This window comes from Panulirus ornatus, chromosome 10, assembly GCF_036320965.1.
Source record: "Panulirus ornatus isolate Po-2019 chromosome 10, ASM3632096v1, whole genome shotgun sequence".
In the NCBI taxonomy this organism is placed as follows: domain Eukaryota; kingdom Metazoa; phylum Arthropoda; class Malacostraca; order Decapoda; family Palinuridae; genus Panulirus; species Panulirus ornatus.
The window spans coordinates 35,426,105-35,446,361 of NC_092233.1; the positions used below are offsets into that span (position 1 = coordinate 35,426,105).

The 20,257-nt window shown below is 41.3% G+C and overlaps 1 protein-coding gene across 4 annotated transcripts in view; it reads left to right on the plus strand.

Moving 5' to 3' along the window:
• The window catches only part of LOC139750902 (uncharacterized), a 465,731-nt gene that overhangs the window by 386,907 nt on the left and 58,567 nt on the right, over nucleotides 1-20,257 (plus strand). For all 4 annotated transcript variants that reach the window (XM_071665783.1, XM_071665785.1, XM_071665781.1 and 1 more), the window contains exon 16: nucleotides 2,334-2,934. In XM_071665783.1, coding sequence (XP_071521884.1) covers nucleotides 2,334-2,934 — 601 coding nt within the window. The remainder of the gene's footprint in view (nucleotides 1-2,333; nucleotides 2,935-20,257) is intronic.

Consider the following 20,257-nt stretch of genomic DNA (forward strand, 5'->3'; position numbering starts at 1 on the left):
TATGTACATTGAGATGTATAGGTATGTATATTTGCGTGTGTGGATGTGTATGTATATACATTGTGTATGGGGGTGGGTTGGGCCATTTTTTTCGTCTGTTTCCTTGCGCTACCTCGCAAATGCAGGAGACAGCGACAAAGCAAAATAATAATAAAATGTATATATATATATATATATATATATATATATATATATATATATATATATATATATATTTTTTTTTTTATACGATTCGCCATTTCCCGCGTTTGCAAGGTTGCGTTAAGAACAGAGGACTGGGCCTTAGAGGGAAAATCCTCACCTGGCCCCCTTCTCTGTTCCTTCTTTTGGAAAATTAAAAAAAAAAAAACGAGAGGGGAGGATTTCCAGCCAACCGCTCCCTCCCCTTTTCGTCACCTTCTATGACACGCAGGGAATACGTGGGAAGTATTCTTTCTCCCCTATCCCCAGGGATAATGCATATATATATACATATCCCTGGGGGTAGGGGAGAAAGAATACTTCCCACGTATTCCCTGCGTGTCGTAGAAGGCGACTAAAAGGGGAGGGAGCGGGTGGCTGGAAATCCTCCCCTTTCGTTTTTTTCAATTTTCCAAAAGAAGGAACAGAGAAGGGGGCCAGGTGAGGATATTCCCTCGAAGGCCGAGTCCTCTGTTCTTAACGCTACCTCGCTATCGCGGGAAATGGCGAATAGTACGAAAGAAAGAAAGATATATATATATATATATATATATATATATATATATATATATGTATATTATATATTATATTATACTTTGTCGCTGTCTCCCGCGTTTGCGAGGTAGCGCAAGGAAACAGTCGAAAGAAATGGCCCAACCCACCCCCATACACATGTATATACATACGTCCACACACGCAAATATACATACCTACACAGCTTTCCATGGTTTACCCCAGACGCTTCACATGCCTTGATTCAATCCACTGACAGCACGTCAACCCCGGTATACCACATCGCTCCAATTCACTCTATTCCTTGCCCTCCTTTCACCCTCCTGCATGTTCAGGCCCCGATCACACAAAATCTTTTTCACTCCATCTTTCCACCTCCAATTTGGTCTCCCTCTTCTCCTCGTTTCCTCCACCTCCGACACATATATCCTCTTGGTCAATCTTCCCTCACTCATTCTCTCCATGTGCCCAAACCACTTCAAAACACCCTCTTCTGCTCTCTCAACCACGCTCTTTTTATTTCCACACATCTCTCTTACCCTTACGTTACTCACTTGATCAAACCACCTCACACCACACGTTGTCCTCAAACATCTCATTTCCAGCACATCCATCCTCCTGCGCACAACTCTATCCATAGCCCACGCCTCGCAACCATGCAGGAGAAGGCAATATATATATATATATATATATATATATATATATATATATATATGTTTGAGGGAATAGTGGTTCCAACAATGTTGTATGGTTGCGAGGCGTGGGCTATGGATAGAGTTGTGCGCAGGAGGATGGATGTGCTGGAAATGAGATGTTTGAGGACAATGTGTGGTGTGAGGTGGTTTGATCGAGTAAGTAACGTAAGGGTGAGAGAGATGTGTGGAAATAGGGAGAGCGTGGTTGAGAGAGCAGAAGAGGGTGTTTTGAGGTGGTTTGGGCACATGGAGAGAATGAGTGAGGAAAGATTGACCGGGAGGATATATGTGTCGGAGGTGGAGGGAACGAGGAGAAGAGGGAGACCAAATTGGAGGTGGAAGGATGGAGTGAAAAGGATTTTGTGTGATCGGGGCCTGAACATGCAGGAGGGTGAAAGGAGGGCAAGGAATAGAGTGAATTGGAGCGATGTGGTATACAGGGGTTGACGTGCTGTCAGTGGATTGAATCAAGGCATGTGAAGCGTCCGGGGTAAACCATGGAAAGCTGTGTAGGTATGTATATTTGCGTGTGTGGACGTGTGTATGTACATGTGTATGGGGGGGGTTGGGCCATTTCTTTCATCTGTTTCCTTGCGCTACCTCGCAAACGCGGGAGACAGCGACGAGGTATAAAAAAATAAAAAAAAATATATATATATATATATATATATGCCTATGTGTGTACATGCATGTATACGTTGAAAGTATATATATGTATATGTTAACAGATAGATAATGAAAATATATTTTTACATTAGTGGATTGGCCATTCTTCGTCTGTTTTCTGTCTACCTTACTGACATGGGAAGCGACGATTATTTGTAATGAAAATAATAATGATAATCATAATGATGATAATTAAATCCAAACTTCTCTCAGACAAATTCTGAAATGTAGACTATCATTTGATTTTATGCAAGTATATTCTGTTTCTTTTTCTTGTAGTGGATGAAGTGAACCGGCAGCGATTGGTAGAGCTTGTGTCCACATTAATTCAGATGTTGGTGATACAGTTAGAGAGACCACAGAGTGCCCAAATCTTGCCATTTGAGACACTTTCTCCATGGATTCTTCTTCATCGTCTCTTAGCCTACGAAGAAAACCCTAAAGAACTAGTTAACAAAAGATCAGATATGCATCATGATAATGAAGGCAAAAATGTCACCATTGAAACTGTAGATAGGTTACAAAATGAAAAGACATCAACAAACAATGAAGTTAGGAAAGAAAATAGTGAAAGTTTAAAGTATCCAGTAAGTAAACTGGATGAAGCCACTCTCGCATCTGGAATGAAAAATGATGTAAAAAGCCAACATAATTCAAGTAATCTAGTAGAAGAATCTCCAACAAATGAGCTTGCCAAAGTACATCAGAATGTAACTCAAAATAGTGACAATACAAAATGCTCCGAAGAAAACGGAAGGAACAAAATGCACCAAAGTGAAGAGCAAGTTATAAAAGATGAAGTTCCAGCTGAGAATAAAGGACCTGCTGTACCTTACCCATCAACTCTCTTCCTCATTACAGCTCATGATGAGCTTGGCAAGTAAGTTCTTTTTCTCTGAGCAGTTATGATAGTATTGAATCTCTCTCTCTCTCTCTCTCTCTCTCTCTCTCTCTCTCTCTCTCTCTCTCTCTCTCTCTCTCTCTCTCTCTCATTATTATTATTAACATAGTGGACATGGGTTGAGGATGTGTATGAGTAATCTAGCTGTATGATATGATTACCCCATTTCACATGATTGAGGTTGATCAAGTGCAGAAAAGCATGCACCTTTTTGTGGGAATTAATTTTGCAGAAATGAAGTTTCCAACCCATGGTCTGTCATGGAAGAATGAGAGATTATCTAGAATATATCAAGGAAATTCGGAATAAAGATCTTCCAGCACTCAGTATTTCCCACCCTTTGCTAACTACTTAAACATGGTAATTGCAGCCTGCTCATTTGGTCCCACCTTTAGCCAGTCAGAGATGATATCATTGACCTACTTACTCCTACCTATCCTATCTCTTTAAATTTTTAGGATCATGCACTGACAGGGTGTATGCTACCAGATTGACTTTTAGATTAGTATGATTAGTATGATTTTTTTTATACCAGTTGTTTAGATTATTAAGAGAATGATGTACTTTTTTCTTATTGAGAGAATTATATATTTTTTTATGCTGAAGGTTCCAGTCCAGTGTTAACTTTGATAACGATAATCCAATAACCCCAATTTTTAGGCCGCTTTTGATAATCTGATAATTCTAATACTTTATCAGAAGTTAATGATAATCTGATAAAAATAGCTTTTTGAATAAAGAATTAAATAAAACAAGGAAAAAAGCTTTAAAACCCATAGAAAATTCATTTTTATGCTAAATCCAAGAAAAAGTAAGCATTTTTTACTAGTTTTACAACTGTTTTGCTAATTTTTCTTTATATTTTCATTAAAAAATGTAGTTGTGAAACCTTGTAACCAAACCAATACCATGAACTTGATTTTAATCTATCAAATGATTATTATGGCAGGAACTGAAAGGTAAGTTTGAAATTTGAATGCATTTATTAAGCTAAAAACTATTAAGCATACCATACGGTAAAATATTTATATACATACTCAGAATTAGCTAATTATTAAGGCTGTTGACATGGCCTCTAACAATTTACTTGGTCATGTGGCATTTTTGGCACTCAAATAGACTGCCTTGTTTTTGATCTTGTCATGATGGCTGAGCTTTAAGTAGCACACCAGATGGGGCTCAGGGGTTTTGGAAAAGGTTCTTGGTCCTGGCTGGCGGTGACTTGGCTGTCAGATGGCTGAGAAGTCTCCACCACAGACAGAGAGCCACTGGGGCTCAAACTCAGAAGTACCTGAGACAGAGGCAATCTCAATGTTGAGAACTTTGTCTTGGTGTTCCATGGACGTTGGTCCATTGTAGCCTTGTACTGCTGTAAGTTAACTTGTAGAAACCAGACCATGTAGAAACCAGACCATAAGAGAGAAGTTTGAGATTTGAATGCTGTCAAGTTGACAGCGATACTGAACAGTGTTACCAGCTACCACTAATGTGGCCGAATCCACAGTGTGTGGCAGGATTGCTAGGTCTGTCCTTTTAAGGACAATTGATCATTTTTCAGATCTAGTTGTCCTATTTTGAGAAAGAAATGACAGCTTATATCTGTCCTTTTTGAAGTATTTCATATAGCTTTATACATAATATTTTCAAACTTTTTGAATCTTGATAGAATTCTTTCCCTACCAGATAAATGACAAGTGTCAACAACAAGATCCATGGACACATTCGCTTCAGCTTTAAACCATGCACTGTACCTGCTCGGTACTGGAACAGCAAAGGATGGGGAAGGGAGGGGGACTAGGGAGTTAGAACCAGGGTCTGGGAGGGAGACAGTAATGGTGTGTTCATGGTTGAGCTGTTAATAACATAGAATATAAAGAAGAGAAGATTGGGGCGTCTAAATATGTGTGGATGTAACCAAGATGAGAAAAAAGAAGAGATAGGTAGTTTGTTTGAGGAAAGGAACCTGGATGTTTTGGTTCTGAGTGAAACGAAGCTCAAGAGTAAAGGGGAAGAGTGGTTTGGGAATGTCTTGGGAGTAAAGTCAGGGGTTAGTGAGAGGACAAGAGCAAGGGAAGGAGTAGCACTACTCATGAAACAGGAGTGGTAGGAGTATGTGATAGAGTGTAAGAAAGTAAACTCTAGATTGATATGGGTAAAACTGAAATTTGATGGAGAGAGATGGGTGATTATTGGTGCATATGCACCTGGACATGAGAAGAAAGATCATGAGAGGCAAGTGTTTTGGGAGCAGCTGAGTGAGTGTGTTAGTAGTTTTGATGCACGAGACCGGGTTATAGTGATGGGTGATTTGAATGCAAAGGTGAGTAATGTGGCAGTTGAGGAAATAATTGGTGTACATGGGGTGTCCAGTGTTGTAAATGGAAATGGTGAAGACCTTGTAGAGTTATGTGCTGAAAAAGGACTGGTGATTGGGAATAACTGGTTTAAAAAGAGATATACATAAGTATATCTCTTGGATTACGTGATAATTGATAGGCATGCGAAAGAGAGACTTTTGGATGTTAATCTGCGGAGAGGTGCAACTGGAGGGATGTCTGATCATTATCTTGTGGAGGCAAAGGTGAAGAATTGTAGAGGTTTTCAGAAAAGAAGAGAGAATGTTGGGGTGAAAAGAGTGGTGAGAGTAAGTGAGCTTGGGAAGGAGACTTGTGTGAGGAAGTACCAGGAGAGACTGAGTACAGAATGGAAAAAGGTGAGAACAAAGGATGTAAGGGGAGTGGGGGAGGAATGGGATGTATTTAGGGAAGCAGTGATGGCTTGCGCAAAAGATGCTTGTGGCATGAGAAACGTGGAAGGTGGGTTGATTAGAAAGGGTAGTGAGTGGTGGGATGAAGAAGTAAGATTATTAGTGAAAGAGACGAGAGAGGCATTTGGACGATTTTTGCCGGGAAATGAAGCAAATGACTGGGAGATGTATAAAAGAAAGAGGCAGGAGGTCAAGAGAAAGGTGCAAGAGGTGAAAAAGAGGGCAAATGAGAGTTGGGGTTTGAGAGTATCATTGAAATTTAGGGAGAATCAAAAGATGTTTTGTAAGGAGGTAAATAAAGTGCATAAGACAAGGGAACAAATGGGAACTTCAGTGAAGGGGGCTAATGGGGAGGTGATAACAAGTAGTGGTGATGTGAGAAGGAGATGGAGTGAGTATTTTGAAGGTTTGTTGAGTGTGTTTGATGATAGAGTGGCAGATATAAGGTGTTTTGGTCGAGGTGGTGTGCAAAGTGAGAGGGTTAGGGAAAATGATTTGGTAAACAGAGAAGAGGTTGTAAAAGCTTTGTGGAAGATGAAAGCCAGCAAGGCAGCAGGTTTGGATGGTATTGCAGTGGAATTTATTAAAAAAGGGGGTGACTGGTTGGTAAGGTTATTTAATGTATGTATGATTCATGGTGAGGTGCCTGTGGATTGGTGGAATGCTTGCAAAGCGCCGTTGTACAAAGGCAAAGGGGATAAAAGTGAGTGCTCAAATTACAGAGGTATAAGTTTGTTGAGTATTCGTGGGAAATTATATGGGAGGGTATTGATTGAGAGGGTAAAGGCATGTACAGAGCATCAGATTGGGGAAGAGCAGTGTGGTTTCAGAAGTGGTAGAGAATGTGTCGATCAGGTGTTTGCTTTGCAGAATGTATGTTAGAAATACTAAGAAAAGCAAATGGATTTGTATGTAGCATTTATGGATCTGGAGAAGGCATATGAGAGAGTTGATAGAGATGCTCTGTGGAAGGTATTAAGAATATATGGCGTGGGAGGCAAGTTGTTAGAAGCAGTGAAAAGTTTTTATCGAGAATGTAAGGCATGTGTACGTGTAGGAAGAGAGGAAAGTGATTGGTCCTTAGTGAATGTAAGTTTGCGGCAGGGGTGTGTGATGTCTCCATGTTTGTTTAATTTGTTTATGGATGGGGTTGTTAGGGAGGTGAATGCAAGAAGTTTTGGAATGAGGGGCAAGTATGCAGTCTGTTGTGGATGAGAGAACTTGGGAAGTGAGTCAGTTGTTGTTCGCTGATGATACAGCGCTGGTGGCTGATTCTTGTGAGAAACTGCAGAAGCTGGTGACTGAGTTTGGTAAAGTGTGTGAAAGAAGAAAGCTGAGAGTAAATGTGAATAAGAGCAAGGTTATTAGGTACAGTAGGGTTGAGGGACTAGTCACTTGGGAGGTAAGTTTGAATGGAGAAAAACTGGAGGAAGTGAAGTGTTTTAGATATCTGGGGGTGGATCTGGCAGCGGATGGAACCATGGAAGCGGAAGTGAATCATAGGGTGGGGGAGGGGGCGAAAGTTCTGGGAGCCTTGAAGAATGTGTGGAAGTCGAGAACATTATCTTGGAAAGCAAAAATGGGTATGTTTGAAGGACTAGTGGTTCCAGCAATGTTATATGGTTGCGAGGCGTGGGCTATGGATAGAGTTGTGCGCAGGAGGGTGGATGTGCAGGAAATGAGATGTTTGAGGACAATATGTGGTGTGAGGTGGTTTGATCGAGTAAGTAATGAAAGGGTAAGAGAGATGTGTGGTAATAAAAAGAGTGTGGTTGAGAGAGCAGAAGAGGGTGTTTTGAAAGGGTTTGGTCACATGGAGAGAATGAGTGAGGAAAGATTGACCAAGAGGATATATGTGTCAGAGGTGGAGGGAACGAGGAGAAGTGGGAGACCAAATTGGAGGTGGAAAGATGGAGTGAAAAAGATTTTGAGTGATTGGGGCCTGAACATGCAGGAGGGTGAAAGGCGTGCAAGGAATAGAGTGAATTGGAACGATGTGGTATACCAGGGTCAACGTGCTGTCAGTGGATTGAACCAGGGCATGTTTAGACTATAGAGGTGAAGTTTGTTGAGTATTCCTGGGAAATTATATGGGAGGATATTGAATGAGAGGGTAAAGGCATATACAGAGCATCAGATTGTGGAAGAGCAGTGTGGTTTCAGAAGTGTATGAGGATGTGTGAATCAGGTGTTTGCTTTGAAACCACACTGTTTTTCCCCAGTCTGATGCTCTGTACATGCCTTTACCCTCTCAATCAATACCCTTCCATATAATTTCCCAGGAATACTCAACAAACTTACACCTCTGTAGTTTGAACAGTCACCTTTATTCCCTTTGCCTCTGTGCAATGGCACTATGCATGCTTTCAGTCAATCCCCAGGTACTTCAACATGATCCATACATACATTGAATATCTTTACCAACCAATCCACAACACAGTCACCCACTTTTTTAATAGATTCCGCCACAATACCATCCAAATTTGCCACCTTGCCATCTTTCATCTTCCGCAAAACTTTCACTACCCCTCTTCTCTGTTTACCAAACCATTCTCCCTGACCATCTCACTTCGCACACCACCCTGACCAAAATACATATGTATATATGTATTTTTTCATACTTGGTCGCCATATCCTTCATTAGCAAGGTTGCACCAGGAACAGATGAAGGAAGTCCACATCCATTCTCTAGCTGTCAGTTGTGATACTTCAAAACCACAAATCCACAACCAGAACTTACAGGTCTTTCCTTGGTTTACCCTAGATGCTTTACTTGATCTAGTTCTATCCATGGACAGCACATTAACCCTAATATACCACATCGTTCCAATTCATTCTATCCCATGCACACCTTCCACCATTAGCATGTTCAGACTCTGGTTACTCAGATTTTTTTTCACTACATCCTTCGATCTCCAATTAGGTCTCCCCTTTCTCCTTGTTCTCTCCACTACTGACACCTTTATCCTCTTTATTGCCCATTTCTCACATATTCTCTCCATGTGTCCAAACCATTTCAGCATACTCTCTTCTGCTCTCATCCACACTCTTTTTTTTTTTACTCATCTATTTTACCCTTTCATTATTCACTTGATCAAACCATGTTACACCACATATTGTCCTTAAACGATTCATTTCTAGCACATCCATCCTTCTCTGTATAGCCTTATCTATAGCCCATGCCTTGCATCCATATGATATTGTTAGGACTACTATTCTTTCAACGTACCCATTTTTGCCCACCCAGATTGTTTTTGCTTTCCACACATTCTTCACTGCTTACCGAACCTTTGCCCCTCCCACCATCCATGGATCCAGTCATTACTGTTTCCACTCCCAGATATCTAAAACACCTCACTTCCTCCAGTGTTTCTTCATTTTAAACTCACCTTCCAACTAACCTGTCCCTCAACCCTGCTTAACCTGATAACATTGCTTTTATTAATTCACTCTCACCTTTCTCCTTTCACACACTCCTCTTCACTTAGTCACCAATTTCTCCAGTTTCTCACTCAAATCTGCGACCAATGCTGTATCTTCAGCAAACAATTGATTTACTTCCAAGTCCATCTCATGTCCCACAAACTGCATACTTGTTCCTTTATCCAGGACTCTTGCATTTTCCTCCCTCACCACCCTGTACATAGTGACATCACACACTCCTGCTGCAGACCTAACTTCACTTTATACCATTTACTCTCCTCTCTTCCTACTAGTACAGAAACCTTACACTCTTGATAAAAACTTCTCTGATTTTTACAGCTATCCTCCCTCACTGTATAATCTTAAGATCTTCCCCAAATCATTTCTATCACTCGTATTACATGCTTTATCCAAATCCAGAAATCCCTCATAAAAATCCACATAAAAATCCATCTGTTTTTCAAATAATTTTTTAGTTTTTTTTTTTAGCAAGCACCTGATCCACACATCTTCATTCATTTCTGAAACCACACTGCTCCTCCCCAATCTGATGCTCTGTACATACCTTCACAACTTCAGTTAATACCCTCCCGTACAACCTATCAGGTATACTTAAACTAATACCTCAGTAGTTTGAAAACTCATCTTTATCCCCCTTGCCATTATACACTGGCATTATACATACATTAAAAATCCTTACCAACCATTTGACAACACTCACACACCTTTCTTAATTTGTTCAAATGCAGTACCATCCAAACCAGCCACCTTGTCATATTTCATTTTCTACAAGGCTCTCACTACCCCTTCTCTCTTCACCAAACCACCCTCCATGACTCTCTCACTTCGCATACCACCCTGACCCAAACACCCAACGTCCACCACTTCATAATCGAACACACTTATCAGTGCTTCAGAATACTTATTCCATTTCCTCACTTCATCACTACCTGTTGTCACTTCCCCTTTTACCCCCTTCACCAATGTTCCCATTTGTTCTTTATCTTTTTATTCTCCCTTAAATTTACTGATACTTGCTCACCCCATCACCCTTCCCTTCTTGTATTTCAGTTTCTGTAAGGGGAAACGTAAGGAGTCAAGCAGGGAATGCGCATCCTCCTCAAAGGTTCAGATTGGGGTGTCTGAATGTGTGTGGATGTAACAAAGATGAGAAGAAAGGAGAGATATGTAGTAGGTTAGAGGAAGGAAACCTGGATGTTCTGGCTCTGAGTGAAATGAAGCTCAAGGGTAAAGGGGAAGAATGGTATGGAAAAATCTTGAATAAAGTCAGGGGCTAGTGAGAGAACAAGAGCTAAGGAAGGAGTTGCACTACCCCTGAAGCAGGAGTTGTGGTAGTCTTTGATATAGTGTAAGAAAGTAAATTCTAGATTGATGTGGGTAAAACTGAAAGTGGATGGAGAGATATGGGTGATTATTTGTGTTTATGCACCTGGTCATGAGAAGAAAAATCATGAGAGGCAAGTGTTTTGGGAGCAGCTGAGTGAGTTTGTCAGTAGCTTTGGTGCATGAGACCGGGTATTAGCGATGGGTGAGTATACTATGTGGCAGTTTAGGGTATAATTATAGTACATGGGGTATTCAGTGTTGTGAATGGAAATAGTGAAGATCTTGTGGATTTGTGTGCTGAAAAAAGACTGGTGATCGGGAATACCTGGTTTGAAAAGAGAGATATACCTAAGTATATGTATGTGAGTAGGAGAGATGGTCAAAGTGCTGAGAGGGGCAGCTAAAGGGATGTCTGATCACTATCTTGGAGGCTAAGCTGAATATTTGTAGAGGTTTTCAAAAAAAGAAGAGAATGTTGGGGAGAAGAGAGTTGTGAGAATAAGTGAGTATGGATAGGAGACTTGTGTGAGGAAGTACCAGGAGAGATTGGGTTTAGAATGGCAAAAGGTGAGAGCAATTGATGTGAGGGGAATTGGTAATGAATGGGATGTATTTAGGGAAGCAGCAATGGCATGTGTGAAAGACGCAAGTAGCATGAGGAAGGTGGGAGGTGTGCAGATTAGAAAGGATAGTGAGTGGTTGGATGAAGTAAAGTCCTTAGTGAAAGAGAAGAGAGAGGTGTTTGGATGATACTTACAAGGAAGGAGTGCAAATGACTGGGAGATGTATAAAAGAAAGCAGCAGGAGGTCAGGAGGAAAGTGCAAGGGTTGAAAAAGAGGGCAAATGAGAGTTAGGGTAAGTGAGTATCATTAAACTTTATGGAGACTGAAAAGATGTTTTGGAAGGAGGTAATTAAGGTGCAAAAGACAAGAGAACAAATGGGAGCATCAGTGAAGGGGGCAAGGGGGGAAATGATAACAGGTAGTGATGAAGTGAGGAGATGGAGTGAGTATTTTGGAGGTTTGTTGAATGTGTTTGATGATAGAGTGGCAGATATGGGATGTTTTGGTCAGGGTGGTGTGCAAAGTGAGAGGGTCAGGGAGAATGGTTTGGTTAAGAGAGAAGACGTAGTGAAAGCTGAGGAAGATGAAATCTGGCAAGGCGGCAGGTTTGGATGATACTGCAGTGGAATTTAGTAAAAAAGGGGGTGACTGAGTTGTTGATTGGATGGTGATGATATTCAGTGTATGTATGGACCATGGTGAATTGCCTGAGGATTGGCAGAATACATGCATAGTGCCATTGTACAAAGGCAAAGGTGATAAAGGTGAGTGTTCAAATTACAGAGGCATAAGTTTGTTGAGTATTTCTGGAAAATTATATGGGAGGGTATTGATTGAGAGGGTGAAGGCATGTTCAGAGAATCAGATTGGGAGAAGAGCAGTGTGGTTTCAGAAGTGGTAGAGGATGTGTGGATCAGGTGTTTGCTTTGAGGAATGTATGTGAGAAATACTTAGAAAAGTAGATGGATTTGTATGTAGCATTTATGGATCTGGAGAAGGTATATGATAGGGTTGGTAGAGATGCTTTGTGGAAGGTTTTAAGAGTGTATGGTGTGAGATGTAAGTTGTTAAAAGCAGTCCCTCTCAATGTTGGTGTGCAGCAAGGGTGTGTGATGTCCCCATGGTTGTTTAATTTGATTATGGATGAGGTGGTTTGGGAGGTAAATGCAAGAGTTTTGGAGAGAAGGGCAAGTATGCAGTTTGTTGGGGATGAGAGGGCCTGGAAAGTGTGTCAATTGTTGTTTGCTGATGTTACAGCTCTAGTGGCTGATTTGAGTTAGAAACTGCAGAAGATGGTGACTGAGTTTGGAAAAGTGTGTGAAAGAAGAAAGTTGAGAGTAGATGTGAATAAGAGCAAGGTTATTAGGTTCAGTTGGGTTGAGGGGCAAGTTAATTGGGAGGTGAGTTTGAAGTTTGGAGAAAAACTGCAATGCCATCCAAACCCTTCACCTTGCTGGCTTTCATCTTTCGCAAAGCTTTCTTTACTTCTTCTCTGTTTACCAAACCAATCTCCCTGACCCTCTCACTTCGCACACCACCCCACCCAAAACACCCTATATCTGCCACTCTATCATCAAACACATTCAACAAAGCTTCAAAATACTCACTCCTCCTTCTCACTTCATCACTGCTTGTTATTACCTCCCCTTTTGCCCCCTTCACTGATTATCCCATCTGTTTTCTTGTCTTATGCATGTAATTTACCTCCTTCCAAAACATCTTTTTATTCTCCCTAAAATGTAATGATACTTTTTCACCATAACTCTCATTATTTGCCCTCTTTTTCACCTCTTGCACCTTTCTCTTGACCTGCCGCTATCTTTTATACATCTCCCAATCATTTGCGCTGCTTCCCATAAAAAATTGTCCAAACACCTCTCTTTTCTCTTTCACTAACAACTGTGCTTCGTCATCCCACCACTCACTACCCTTTCTAATCTGCCCACCTCCCACCTTTCTCATGCCACATGCATCTTTTACGCAAGCCATCACTGCTTCCCTAAATACATCCCATTCCTACCTCATTCCCCATTCGTCATTTGTTTTCTCCTTTTGCCATTCTACTGTCAAAGTCTCCAGGTACTTCCTCATGCAAGTCTCCTTTCCTAGCTCACTTAATCTCACCACTCTCTTCTCCCTAACATTCTCTTTTCTTTTTTGAAAACCTCTACAAATCTTCACCTTTGCCTCCTCAACATCCCTCCAGCTGCCCCTCTGAGCTCCTTTATATCCAAAAGTCTCTTTTACATGCCTATCATTTAACATGTGATCCATTAATGCCCTTTGACCATCTCTCCTACTCACATCTTTTTTTTTTTTTTTTTTTTGCGTTTGCGAGGTAGCGCAATATATTTATGTATATATTTATGTATATCTCTCTTATTAAACCAGGTATTTCTAGCCACCAGTCCTTTTTTAGCATACAAATCTACAAGCTCTTCACCATTTCCATTTACAACACTGAACACCCCATGTACACCAATTATACCCTCAACTGCCACATTAGTTGCTTTTGCATTCAAATCATCCATCACTATTACCCAGTCTCATGCATCAGAGCTACTTAAACACTCACTCACATTTGCCTTTTATGATCTTTCTTCTCATGACCAGGTGTATAGGCACCAATAATCACCCATTTTTCTCCATCCACTTTCAGTTTTACCCACATCACTCTGGAATTCACTTTCTTACACAATCACATACTCCCACAACTCCTAGTTCAAGAGAAGTGCTACTCCTTCCTTTGCTCTTGTCTCTCACCAACCCCTGACTTCACTCCCAAGACATTCCCAAACCACTCTTCCCCTTTACCCTTGAGCTTCATTTCACTCAGAGCCAAAATATCTGGGTTCCTTTCCTCAAACATACTACCTATCTCTCCTTTCTTTCTCATCTTGATTACATCCACACACATTCAGACACCCCAGTCTGACCCTTTGAGGAGGATGAGCACTCCCTGCTTGACTCCTTCTGTTTCCCCTTTTAGAAATTTATATAGGATAGGGGTAGGTTCCAGCCCCCCTCCCACCCTCTTTAGTCCCCTTCTATGATATGCAGGGAATACTTGGGAAGTGTTCTTTCTCCCCTCTCCCAAGGGACATATATATATATATGCGTATATGAGTGGATGAGCCATTCTTCGTCTGTTTCCTGGTGTTACCTCGCTCACACAGGAAACAGTGGTTAGATATGAAAATATAATTGTGTGTTTGTGTGTGTGTGTGGGATGATAAAAAGAGTGTGATTGAGAGAGCAGAAGATGGTGTGTTGAAATGGTTTGGACATATTGAGAGAGTGAGCGAGGAAAGGTTGACAAAGAGGATGCATGTGGAGAGAACAAGGAGAAGCTGGATACCACATGGAAGGTGGAAGGATGGAGTGAAAAAGATTTTGAGCTTTCATAGCCTGAACTTGCAGAGGGTGAGAGGCATGCAAGGAATAGAGTTAATTAGAATGATGGGGTATACCTAGGTTGACTTGCTGTCAATGAACTGACCCAGGGCTAGTGAAACGGCTGGGGTAAACTATGGAAAGGTCTGTGGGGTCTTGGTGTGGATAGGGAGCTGTGGTTTCGGTGCATCACAAATGACAGCTAGAGACTGAGTATGAATGAATGTGATATTTTTTGTCTATTCTTCTGACGCTACTTCACTGACACGGATCGGCGATGATGTTTCCTGTGGGGCAGGGTGGTGCCAGGGAATGGATGAAAGCAAGGAAGTATGAATACTTACATGTGTACATATTTGTATGGTTGTATATGTATGTATATGTGCATATGTTCCTATGTATATGTATGGATATGTGTATATGTTGATGTGCATATGTATGTGTATGTCCGTGAGAAATACTTAGAGAACAGATGGATTTGTATGTGGCATTTATGGATCTGGAGAGGGCATATGATAGGATTGACAGAGATGCTTTTTGTAAGGTCTTAAGAGTATATGACACTCAATCATCAAACACATTCAACAAAGCTTCAAATTACTCACTCCTCCTTCTCACTTCACCGCTACTTGTTATTACCTCCCCTTGTGCCCCCTTCACTGATTTTCCCCCTTCACTAGTTTTCCCATTTGTCCTCTTGTCCTATGCTCATTATTTACCTCCTTCTAGAACATTTTTATTCTCCCTAAAATTTAATTATACTTTCTCACCCCAACTCTCATTTGCCCCTTTTCACCTCTTGCTCCTTTCTCTTGACCTGCCGCTATCTTTTATACATCTCCCAGTCATTTGCGCTGCTTTCCATAAAAAATTGTCCAAACACCTCTCTCTTCTCTTTCATTCACAACCTTGCTTCTTCATCCCACCACTCACTACCCTTTCTAATTTGCCCACCTCCCACCTTTCTCATGCCACATGCATCTTTTGCACAAGCCATCACAGCTTCCCTAAATACCTCCCATTCCTCCCCCATTCCCCTTATGTCATTTGCTCTCACCTTTTGCCATTCTGCTCTCAATGTCTTCAGGTATTTCCTCACACAAGTCTCCTTTCCTAGCTCTCTTAGTCTTATCACTCTCTTCTCCCCAACATTCTTTTCTTTTTGAAAACCTCTACAAATCTTCACCTTCGCCTCCACAAGATAGTGATCAGACATCCCTCCAGCTGCCCCTCTGAGCTCCTTTACGTCCAGAAGTCTCTCTTTTACACACCTATCAGTTAACATGTATTCCATTAATGCCCTTTGACCATCTCTCCTACTCACATCTGTATGTTTATACATATCTCTCATATTAAATCAGGTATTTCTAATCACCAGTCCTTTTTCAGCACACAAATCAACAAGAACTTCACCATTTCCATTTACAACACGGAACACCCCATGTGCAGCAGTTATGCCCTCAATTGCCACATCACTCGCCTTGTTATTCAAATCAGCCATCACTATAACCCAGTCTCATGCATCAAAGCTGCTTACATACTCACTCAGCTGCTTCCAAAACATTTGCCTTTTATGATCTTTCTTCTCGTGACCAGGTGCATAGGCACCAATAATCTCCCATCTCTCTCCATCCACTTTCAGTTTTACCCACATCACTCTGGAATTCACTTTCTTACACTATCACATACTCCCACAACTCCTACTTCAAGAGAAGTACTATTCCTTCCTTTACTCTTGTCTTCTCACCACACCCTGACATTATTCCTAAGACATTCCCAAACCACTCTTCCCTTGAGCTTCATTTCACTCAGAGCCAAAATATCTGGGCTCCCTTCCTCAAACATACTACCTATCTCTCCTTTCTTTTTCATCTTGGTCACATCCACACACATTCAGACGCCCCAGTCTGAGCCTTTGAGGAGGATGAGCACTCCCCACTTGACTCTTTCTTCTGTTTCCCCTTTTAGAAATTTAAATAGAAGGGAGGGGAGGTTCCAGCCCCCTGCTCCTGCCCTTTTTAGTCTCCTTTTACGACATGTGGGGAATACTTGGGAAGTATTCTTTCAACCCTTTCCCCAGGGATATATATTATATATCTGTATATGAGTGGATGAGCCATTCCTCGTCTGTTTCCCGGTGCTACCTCGCTGACACAGGAAACAGCAGTTGAATATAAGAATAGAATTGTGTGTATGTGGGGTGATATGAGAGAGCAAAAGAGGGTGTGTTAAAATGGTTTGGATATATGGAGAGAATGAGCAAGGAAAGGTTGACAAAGAGGATATATGTGTGGAGAGAACAAGAAGCTGGATACCACATTGAAGTTGGAAGGAAGGAGTGAAAAAGATTTTGAGCGTTCATAGCCTGAACATGCAGGATGGTGAGGGCATGCAAGGAATATAGTTAATTGGAATGATGGAGTATACCTGGGTCGACGTGCTGTCAATGGACTGAACCAGGGTAAGTGAAACGTCAGGGGTAAACCATGGAAAGGTCTGTGGGGTCTGGATGTGGATTGGGAGCTGTGGTTTTGGTGCATCACACATGACAGCTAGAGACTGAGTATGAATGAATGTGGCATTTTTTGTCTATTTTCCTGACACTTCTTCGCTGACTTAGGGGGGTGGTGATAATGTTTCCTGTGGGGCACGGTGGTGCTGGGAATGGATGATAGCAAGGAGGTATGAATATTTACATATGTATATATTTATATGGTTGCTTATGTATTATATGTGCATACGTTCTTATATATATGTATGGATATGTGTATATGTTGATGTGTATATGTATGTGTATGTCTTTGAGAAATACTTAGAGAACAGATGGATTTGTATGTGGCATTTATGGACCTGGAGAAGGCATATGATAGGGTTGATAGAGATGTTTTTTGGAAGGTCTTTAGTGTATATGGTGTGGGAGGTAAGCTACTAGAAGCATTGAGAAGTTTTTATCAGGGGTGTAAGGATGTAAGGAGAGAGTGATTGGTTCCCAATGAAGGCCGGTCTGTGGCAGGGGTGTGTGATGTCCACATGGTTGTTTAATTTGTTTATGAATGTGGTGGTCAGGGAGGTAACTGCAAGAGTTTTAGAGAGAGGGGTAAGTGTGTAGTCAGTTGGAGATGAGAGGGCCTAGGAAGGGAGTCAGTTGTTGTTCACCGATGATACAGCATTGGTGGCTGATTCAATTGAGAAACTGCAGAAGTTGGTGACTAAGCTTGGAAAACTGTGTGGAAGAAGAAAGTTGAGAGTAAATGTGAATAAGAGCAAGGTTATTAGGTTCACTAGGGGTTGAGGGACAGTTGATGGGGATGTAAGTTTGAATGGAAAAGAATTCTAGTAAGTGAAGTGTTTTAGGTATCTGAGAGTGGACTTTGCAGGGAAGTGAGTCATAAGGTGGGGGAGGGGTGAAGGTTCTTGGAGCGATGAAGAACATGTGGCAAGAGAGAAGTTATCTTGCGGAGTGAAAATTGGTATGTTTAAAAGAACAGTTGTTCCAGCTATATTATACAGTTGCGAGGCATGGGCTATAGTATTAGGGTTGCATGGAGGAGTGTGGATATGTTTGAAATTAGATATTGAGGACAATATGTGGTGTGAGGTGGTTTGATCGAGTAAGTAATGAAAAGGTAAAAGAGATGTGTGGCAATGAAAAGAGTGTGTTTGAGAGAACAGAAGAGGGTTTGTTGAAAAGGTTTGGATGTATGGAGAGAATAAGTGAGGAAAAGTTGACATAGAGGATATGTGTGTCAAAAGTAGAGGGAACAAGAAGCAGAAGACCAAATTGGAGGTGGAAGGATGGAGTAAAAATGATTTTGAGCAATTGGTGCCTGAACATGCAGGAGGGCAAGATGCGTGCAAGGAATAGAGCAAATTGGAACAATGTGGTATATGCTTTATGCCACACTCTCACAACTCCTGCTTTAGGAGAATTGCTACTCCTTCCTTAGCTCTTGTTCTCTCACCAACCCCTGACTTTACTCCCAAGGCTTTTCCAATTCAATCTTCCCCTTTACCCTTGAGTTTTGTTTCACTCAGAGCCAGAACATTCGGGTTTCTTTCCTGAAACACTCTACCTATCTCTCCCTTCTTCTCATCTTGGTTACATCCACACACATTCAGACATTCCAATCAAAGCCTTTAAGGGGGATGAGCATTCTCCGCTTGACTCCTGTTTCCTCTTTTAGAAATTGCAAGAGATCGCAGTGGTGCATGTGATTTAGTATATGCATGAAACCTCAGGAAGATGAAACATGATACATATGTATTATTTTTGTATTTATTATACTTGATTGTCATTTCCTGCATCAGCAAGTTAGCTCCAGGAAACAGATGAAGAATGGCCTCATCTACTCATATACACATATATATACATAAATGCCCATACGCGCACATATACATACATATACATATCAACATATACACATATACATACATATACATATATACACATGTACATATTCATATTTACTTGCCTTCATCCATTTCCATCGCTACCCTACCTCACAGGAAACAGCATCGCTACCCTCTGCTTCAGCAAGGTTGTAAAAAGTAACCAGACAAAAAAGGCCACATTCGTTTATACTCAGTCTCTAACTGTTAAGTGTAATGCACCAAAACCACAGCTCCCTATCCATATCTAGCCCCACAGACCTTTCCATGGTTTACCCCAGATGTTTCACACACACCATATAAATGTATTTATTATTATTTATTTTTTTTTTTTTTTGCATTCACCTCCCTAACAACCTCATTAAAAAAATAATTAAACAACCATGGAGACATCACACATCCTTGCCACAAACCGACATTCACTGGGAACTATCACATTCCTCTCTTCCTACTCGTACACATGCCTTACATCCTCAGTAAAATCTTTTCACTGCTACTAGCAACTTACCTCCCTCACCATATACTCTTAATACCTTCCACAGAGCATCTCTATCAACTCTATCATATGAACTCTATCATATGCCTTCTCCATATCCATAAATGCTACTTACAAATCCATCTGTTTTTCTAAGTATTTCTCACATACATTCTTCAAAACAAACACCTGATCCATACATCCTCTACCACTTCTGAAACCACACTGCTCTTCCCCAATCTGATGCTCCGTACATGCCTTCACCCTCTCAATCAATACCCTCCCATATAATTTCCCAGGAATTCTCAACAAACTTATACCTTTGTAATTTGAACACTCAACCTTTTTCCCTTTGCCTTTGTACAATGGCACTATGCATGCATTCCGCCAATCCTCAGGCATTTCACCATGAACAATACATACATTGAATATCCTTACCAACCAGTCAACAACACAGTCACCCCCTTTTGTAATAAATTCCACTGCAACACCATCCAAACCCGCTGTCTTGCTCCCTTTCCACATCCAGGCCCCACAAAACTTTCCATGGTTTACCCCAGACACTTCACATTCCCTGGTTCAATCCATTGACAGCACATCAACCCCGGTATGCCTCATCGTTCCAATTCACTCTATTCCTTGCACGCCTCTCTCCCTCCTGCATGTTCAGGTGCCGATTGCTCAAAAACTTTTTCACTCCATCCTTCCACCCCAATTTGGTCTTCCACTTCTCCTCTTTCCTTCCACCTCTGACACATATATCCTCCTGCATGTTCAGGTGCCGATTGCTCAAGAACTTTTTTGCTCCATCCTTCCACCTCCAATTTGGTCTTCCACTTCTCCTCGTTCCCTCCACCTCTAACACATATATCCTCTTTGTCAATCTTTCCTCACTCATTCTCTCCATGTGACCAAACCATTTCAATACACCCTCTTCTGCTCTC